Consider the following 7,856-nt stretch of genomic DNA (forward strand, 5'->3'; position numbering starts at 1 on the left):
TCTTCCCATTTCCCCTTCAAAACGTCGGAGCTCTGTATTGCTCGCAGGTCTTGGATTTCCCTAATAACAAATTCCACTACGGTTAAAATCCAGAAAATATCACTAAATTCCACAACTTGTCACTATTTTCATCCCGATACCTCCCATTTCACTACTTTTCAAGTTCATGTGCCTCCTCGAACCGTGACAGCTTCCTGAGCACTTCAACGTACATTCCGAGTGCTTTGATCGTCTCCGGATGGTTTCTCCCAAACACCCTAGTTCGTATCTCCACACACTCCCTAATCATAACGATAACACTATACACACATTTCACACCAACTATATACTATTGTATTACCAGTAGTATTACATACCATAAATCAAGATATTTAATAACTCTAATGAGTATCAATACTACTGTCAGAGCAACCTCTGAATAGGCGCCTCTCGACAGCGTACGCGTGCACATGTTACTGATTATATTATCGATTTCACTTTGCGGAGAACAACCTAAGTTTTGCGATGATCAGTTCGGCTAAGAAGGTTGAACTTCATATAAGCAATCATAAGGCATTTAGATTTTCATTCTTTGATTCTTTAACAACACAGAGTTCAATCTAGTCTGCTTAATCACGAACAAGCACTCTATTCCCATACTAAAAATCACCGCATAAATTTGTGCCAAACTAAAAGAAGGTTCATCAACATATATTTTTTCGGCGAAAATCCCCGGAAAAATTGCCTTCATGCGAAACTTTCACCTTCCTCATCACAAGTCGAGTCGACAAGACCTACCGCCTCTGCACTACGTAGTATAACTTCTTCCCCCTAGTGATGACGTTATTCGAAGTAGCTACCATATCCCACATTCACACGGATGATGATCAACCAATGGTCACATACGAATACAAACCATAACACATACAATGCATGCCAACATATTCCGGGAAATTCCGATAGAAAAAATTCCGGAAATTCGCACATGTTTGTTACACACAAATCAAAACGTGTGAACATTTTTGCCCTCAACTTTTTCTCCACTAGAATTATTTCCACCTCAGAGCTTCCTCAGCCTCTCCAAACTTTCCTGCCTGCACCTGGGTATATCCAAGTTGAAGATATGCATTCGCAGTGTTGGCATGAACATGCCCCAGAATGCGCTCTGATACAAACACTAATGATCTTATTTTACTCATAAATTTACTATAGAAAATGAACCGATTTTCCAAAAGATGTCAATCGACTAAAAGTGCAAACTCTCGAAGTTGTACACATTATCGCGAAAAAAAATTATCTTCATAACGATTCGGCACTGTGTAGTGCATTGTATCGCTATACGTACAATAAAATTAAACTAATACTAAGATTTCTTAAAAACATCGGAGTTTCACCCATTTTACGTGAAGTGGCGTAAAACTCCATGAGAAACGCGATATTCGCGGTGATATGCAGTAGTCGTGGAATATATTATTCTCTAGTGTTTTTCATATCACTAGGGTGAAACTCCATTGAATTGTACAACAATTCAACTCGGAGGGGTATAAATAAGGCGAAAATAATGCCATAACACTTTCTCGCCATGACCGATCCTTAGGAAGGAACTCACCTCGTCGAGTGAATTCAAACGAAACGGAGAAATTGGACAAATGCAATAAGGCGAAATGCACTGGGAAGTCGTAGAAAATTGAAGCCCATTCACCCTCGAATGAGAAACTGTGAAACTCACGATGAAGATTTTCGTTCATACTGAGCCCAGCCGAATTCCGAAATTTATCTTTCATTCCTACCAAAGAGCCTCCGACCCTTTTATATCGTCGAACCCAGAACTACTACCAGCATGATCAACACATTCTTCACACAGACGTGCCGCTTCCGGAAGCTTATCTCCTCCTTGAGCTGTTACTACCGATGCGAGAACCTAACAGGGCATCCACGGGAACATCTACTACTGCAATTACTACTACTACTACCCCAACCATTACCCTACATTCAAAGTTATCCCAAAAACAGAGGAGTCCTCCCCGAATAATTCCCTTCGAATTTCCAAACATCTCCTCAACTTGGTCTCTGCTTCTGCCAACTTCCCTCCTTTTTGAAGCACCTGAGATCCTCGTCGGTGGAATGCTTTCAGTTCAAAAAAACCGTAGAAAAATGTACACGAACAAGTTGACAATGACAATAAATGAAGAAATAACAGAAATAATACAACAGGAATAACAATCAATAAACGTTAATAAACTAATATTGGAGTTTCACTCTAGTGATATGAAAAACACTAGTGAAAAAAAATATTTCACGACTACTACATAGCGTTTTTCACAGAGTATTACGCCACTTCACGTAAAACGGATGAAACTCCATTGTTTATTATTACCAATAATACTGTTATTAAATTTTAGTACATGATTCCAATACGCCTCTTGTTTTCACGAACTCGCCAAAGACCACAATTTTGTATGGTTGCTATGACCATCCGCGTAGTACATGTACCCTCTTCTGCACAGTTCTCATCGAAACTACAGCATTTCCAGGTCAACTTAATTTTTCCCCAAAAACTTTCAAAAATTTACCCACTTTTTGCTGAAAAAAATGCCTCTTTCTTACCATTTTGTCGACTGTTTTCAATGAATTCCCCCAAAATTTTCCTGATCGTTTCAAAATCCGCCGACTTCTATTAGTACGACGTTAGTGAGAAAACTAAATGCAGTGTCGTGGAAATGTGTGTCCTCCCGGGACTGTGCTCGGTTTTAAATATTCATTGATCATTTTTCTTCAGTTCACGTTTCGTTTTTCACACGATACATGAAATATGAATCAAAATATCAAATAAAAAAAATAAATAAATAATAAATAAATAATAAATGATGTGAAATATAAAATAAATATTTCTTTCGAAATAAGTTGACCTGCAAATAGGAACTACGGCATTACCATGCCGAACATCATCAAGCACTGCGCTGTATCAGCGTGATCCGGCCCGAACTCCTCCTCCACTCTCTGCAATATTCTATCAAGTATAATCTCAGCCTCGCTGTAATTATTGTTATTGATACATGTAAGCGCCTGACGACGGAGAAAAAACGATGAATTTACATTTCTACTACTGCGAGTGCGATCCACAGCTTTCGTTGTAATAATACAATACCATATCTCATCGAACTCCCCCTTACCTGTGAATAGAGGTCCTCTGTGCTGGAGGAGGACATTAGAGGAATAAACAACTTACACAATCAGAAAAGTTCAACTCGGAGGACTTCACGCACGAATATCTGGTGAAGGTATTTCTTAAGACCAGTCGTTCAAGCAAAAGCAGCAGAGGAATTATTTACATTATTAGAATGTCGCAAGTTTCCAACTCACATGGATGTGCATCTTGGAAAATGCAATATGGCGGTATTGAGCCTCGAGGCAGTGGGAAATTGCAAGTTTTCAAGATTTTCACTCCCAACTATCGGACTGTTAAAAAAATCGATTTTGAGTTTTATAATCGACTCTAGAATCGATTTTTCAAAATCGTTTCCATTGAGCGCGTCGAAGTCGGAAACGATTTTTAAAATCGATTTTCAGAAACGATTCCATTATCGCGCAAGGCATACCCCATGTTCATTGAATCAATTGTGGAATTCGGAATCGATTCTAGCATCGTATTATACGTGTAATAAGCGATTCTTGAAACGATTCTGCGTTTCGAAATCGGTTCATTGAACGACCCCATGGTTCATTGAACGATCGGTATCTCCCGTCATCTCGACTATTTAATAATTTCTAGTTATAGTATTGATTAATCTTGTCGCACTTAGCAAGTGGTAAGGATGGTTGTGACTAGATCTACTCGTGTTGACGATCCAGAGTCTGCTATGTCTAGCATTCCTAAGCCTAAAGGTAAGGCTAAGGCTAAGTCATCGACTTCGTATCGCTTTGATGAGTTTGATGATGCTTTGTCCGTTGATAGAAGCAGCTCATCTCCTCCGTCCTCTCGTCCTACATTACCATCACGCAAACGCTCACATCTCGTGTGTCACGAAGCTAGAAGTTTCAGTTCAGGCAATACATTAGGTAATACTTCGATTAGGCAATACAGTAGTGATATGGAGTCGTTGCGTAAGTTTGATTTTTTTCTTCACCTTTGTTATTTTTAATTTTTCCCGCTCTGGAGGAAAACCGCAGTTGTTGATAAAGTGACTAGTGTCACTTTGTCACCGACCTTGTGACCTCGACTATATCATTGGTGATACTAAGATGTGTATAACAGTATCCGCTGTGTTTTTTCACTGAAAAATTCCCATCATCGTAAAATACGGTAGTTTTCCCTCTTTTTCAATGCCTCCTCGACCAAGGAAAAACACACCAGAAACGACCCAAAGCCGCTTGACTGAAAAGTCCGTCGGGCCCCATGAGAACTTTCATGGTAAAGTTGCCGACAAGCAGCTCGGTTGGGTGGGAAGGCTCCTACTGCTCGGGGCTTTGGGCCTGTTTTGGATCTTCCAGAGGGAAAATATGATACCGATGCGATTTCGTTTGCCGAGAGTGATTCGGGGTGTGAAAGAGGCTACTACCACTCCTTGTCGAGATGAATACGAAATGAAGGTTAGTACACTGGAGGTTCACCCGTTTTACGTGAAGTGGAGTAATACTCTGTGAAAAACGCGGTGATATGCAGCAGTCGTGGAATATGTTTTTTCACTAGTGTTTTCATATCACTAGGGTGAAACTTCATTGTGCATGAAACTATGCTGTTGATGGTGAATGTAACCCAATCTCAAATTCTGAGGAAAACTCCACTGAAATCAAATTTCATTTTTCTAATTTGTTCTTTCACTTTTTGAATTTGAGGTTGAAAAGTTGTAGTCGTTGTGATTCTGAAATGGAAATCAAACAAGTATGTGCTTTGAAAAAATTGTGATGGTATAGTGCAGTGTGAGGGGAAAATATGCACATGTTCAACTACATGTGTCGGTGACACTATGAAAATTTTATGGAATTTCGGGAAATTATTGTTGGTTTCTGAACATCTCCGGGTTGATTCGTATATAAACTCCTTTAATCAGTGAGGAAACTCCCGAGCTCAGCTGTAGAGAGTACATATATGCTCCTATGTGAATCGTCGTCGTATTTCACCATCTCGCAGTTGCTTGCTGTTCCCTCTCATTCAAGCTCGGTTTTCACCGGGCGTGAATATTATTCTTCGTGTTAACACTGGAAAAAATAATTATTGATTATTTTTCCGACTCCTTCCTATACTTGCGTCTATTGCCTTGATATTGAATCAATACTATTCATCATCATATATATATTCTTCATCATCATCATCGTTAGCCTCGGCTGTTATTCGGATCTTCTCCGCCGAAAAATTCCCTCGGGGAATGGTATGTGATCTAATTATAATACTGCTCAGGAGATTCAATCGTGGGTGGATACTCATCTCGCCGCGGCTCGTCAGTACAGGTCGGCTAATCCTGTTGAAGACAAGCCAGATATGTTACTACTACTGGGTGGTCCTGGCGCGGGAAAAGGTAGTAGGCTCGAACTATTATACTATAATATGTAGTATATATTGTGTAGTTTACGTAAACCATGATATTGGATATATTGGAGTTTCACCCGTTTTACGTAATACTCCATGAAAAACCGATATTCGCGGTGATATGAAGTTGTCGCGAAACATGTTTTTCAGTAGTGTTTTTCATTTCACGGGTGAAACTCCATTGTATAGCCATTGATGATATCACTTAATACTAGTACATATAATGCATATTTATTTATCCCTTATTATGATCTAGTTTTAATATTGTAATATATTGGAGGTTCACCCGTGAAATGAAAAACAGTAGTGGAAAAACACATTCCACATTTCACTTCGCGAAATTCACAATCTCCCCCGTGAAAGAAATAGTGTAAAACGCTGATTACTCGGAGTTTTTCACGTTTATCGTGAAATGCCGCGAGCGTTTTTCGTGAAGTGTGATGATTTATCTGGTGAAATTCGCGAAGTGTTTTTAATCACTTCATATCGCGAATATCACGTTTTTCACGTAAAACGGATTGTGAAACTCCATTGATAGCTAATGACACGAGTGGAATTGTAAGGCAATGAGTACGGCAATGGTGTGAAAATTGCACATGGTCAACTACATGTGTTGGTGACGATATGAAAATTCTGAGGACATTTTCGGAAATTCTTGCTGGTTTCCCAATTTGTACTCCCATGATTAGTGAGGAAACTTATACGCTCAGCTGAGGAAAGCGAACATATATTGCAACACTGGATTGGTTTCTTCCTAAGATGTCATGGTGAACTAATCTGATATCACCAAGTGTTTCCCAAGGTACACTTTTACGTAAATGGCGTGAAGGAGGAGGTCCGAGAGACGCCTTCGCCTTGATCGGTCTCGATGAGTTCCTACAGTTCGTTCCTGAGTTCAACCACTCTGCTAACGACAAGTATTTCGTATTCGAGGATGCGGCCAGCCCGAAGTGTTATAAACCTGCAATAAAAGCGGCGAAGTTGGCCAATACAGTGGCTGTTGCTGAGGGTCTCAATGTTATATATGAGGACACTGGCAAGGACATAACTCGTCTTGTTGAGCGTGTTATACCACCTTATAAAGAGGCAGGCTACCGTATCACCATAGTGCTGGTTCACAACGAGCCCGATATTGCCATTCAACGTGCGTTCATGCGCTTCCTTGGTGATGGACGGTTGGCTGATGAGCAGTATATAAAGAAATCATTCAAAAACGTTGATGATAATTATTATATAGTTCGTAATAGGCCCACTATAGACGAGGCGGTTTATTGTGACAATACTTGTCGCTTTGGAAGACCCTTCATGAGCCATACTGCGGCTGGCTCTGTCCCTGAGAACTGTCTTAGATGCAAGCCTGACGGTGGAGAAGAGAGACCTGTCAGACTCCTTGAGTCACTACTGCGCATAACTGATCCGTTGCCTTGACTCTATGTGTTGTGTTCCCTAGTTTTCTATTCGATTGAATAGTATAAGTATTGGAGCTGTAGATGGCGGTGAAAGCTGTAGTATAATCTAACCTAGCCTCCCATGCAAAGTCGAACCATCAGGGTACCCTATCGGGCTCAGAGACTGATTATCTGATCTTGTCGCTGTCTTTGCCTAGGGTGATTTCGCTGGCAATATGAACACCAGAATCGTCTTATTTGCATGAGTGCTAAACTACCCTATTGTGCGAGCACAGGTTTAGGGAAAGGTGCGGTATCATACTAGATCGATAACACAATAACATAATTCATTGTAAATGAAACTGCTTCATTAGCCATACACATGCATTACTATACATTGCAAAGAGGATTGATTAAGTCTTACGAAGATTCCCCTGGATCACAGGCCTCCTCATCAGGAGGCACATAAGGAGCCAATCTAACACCGTCAGCAGGGTGACTGCCAAGACTAGTAGCACTGGCCGGGTCGTTCCTGCTGTACACAATGCGGGTCTCAGAGGACTCGAAAATTTACTTTTTCACAGGCTGCTGTTGAAGATGGTTCATGGACTCGACAAATAAGGTGTTGCCCGATAGTTCACGTTTAGTCGTAGTAGCTCTGCTGGGCATTGGAGCCAGCAAGGGGGGCGTCGGGCTGCCAACCCTAGGCTGTTGCATGGGGGCAGGTCGGAAGTGCTCCCCACCAACCGTCGGCTGTGATCTGCGAGAACTCTACCCACCCAATAGTGACAACAGAACCAACCCATCAGAAGGGCCTCCTCGGGACTCATTGATGGCCTTGGCAGCAGCAGCTACTGCCGCATCGAATACTGCCTTGTCCACGTCCCCCGGATGGGAACCCATATAGGGTGCTGGGGAGGGCCTCGTCATTGTCATGGGGGCAGCATAAGCCTAGAGTGTTA

The 7,856-nt window shown here is 41.2% G+C and overlaps 3 protein-coding genes across 3 annotated transcripts in view; 1 reads left to right on the forward strand and 2 right to left on the reverse strand.

Moving 5' to 3' along the window:
- Positions 1–151: 151 nt before the first annotated feature.
- Positions 152–3,188, reverse strand: Pmar_PMAR024463 (kinesin light chain, putative; the record flags this gene model as incomplete). Its single annotated transcript, XM_002767221.1, has 6 exons — positions 152–281; positions 1,039–1,144; positions 1,816–1,900; positions 1,970–2,083; positions 2,914–3,045; positions 3,153–3,188. 6 exons carry the CDS (start codon positions 3,186–3,188, stop codon positions 152–154), a joined length of 603 nt encoding a protein of 200 aa, XP_002767267.1.
- A 1,114-nt stretch (positions 3,189–4,302) lies between these two features.
- Pmar_PMAR024464 (hypothetical protein) lies at positions 4,303–6,934 on the forward strand (the record flags this gene model as incomplete). The annotated part of the gene is made up of 3 exons (XM_002767222.1): positions 4,303–4,569; positions 5,378–5,495; positions 6,309–6,934. 3 exons carry the CDS (start codon positions 4,303–4,305, stop codon positions 6,932–6,934), a joined length of 1,011 nt encoding a protein of 336 aa, XP_002767268.1.
- A 380-nt stretch (positions 6,935–7,314) lies between these two features.
- Pmar_PMAR024465 (hypothetical protein) overlaps positions 7,315–7,856 on the reverse strand; it is a gene marked incomplete at both ends in the record, with an annotated part of 1,535 nt that continues 993 nt past the window's right edge. Inside the window, 3 exons of the mRNA XM_002767223.1 lie at positions 7,315–7,426; positions 7,469–7,654; positions 7,697–7,845. Of these exons, the coding sequence (XP_002767269.1) occupies positions 7,315–7,426; positions 7,469–7,654; positions 7,697–7,845 (447 nt within the window). The remainder of the gene's footprint in view (positions 7,427–7,468; positions 7,655–7,696; positions 7,846–7,856) is intronic.

The sequence above is a fragment of the Perkinsus marinus genome (genome assembly GCF_000006405.1).
Source record: "Perkinsus marinus ATCC 50983 genomic scaffold scf_1104296970858, whole genome shotgun sequence".
Classification (NCBI taxonomy): Eukaryota; Perkinsozoa; order Perkinsida; family Perkinsidae; genus Perkinsus; species Perkinsus marinus.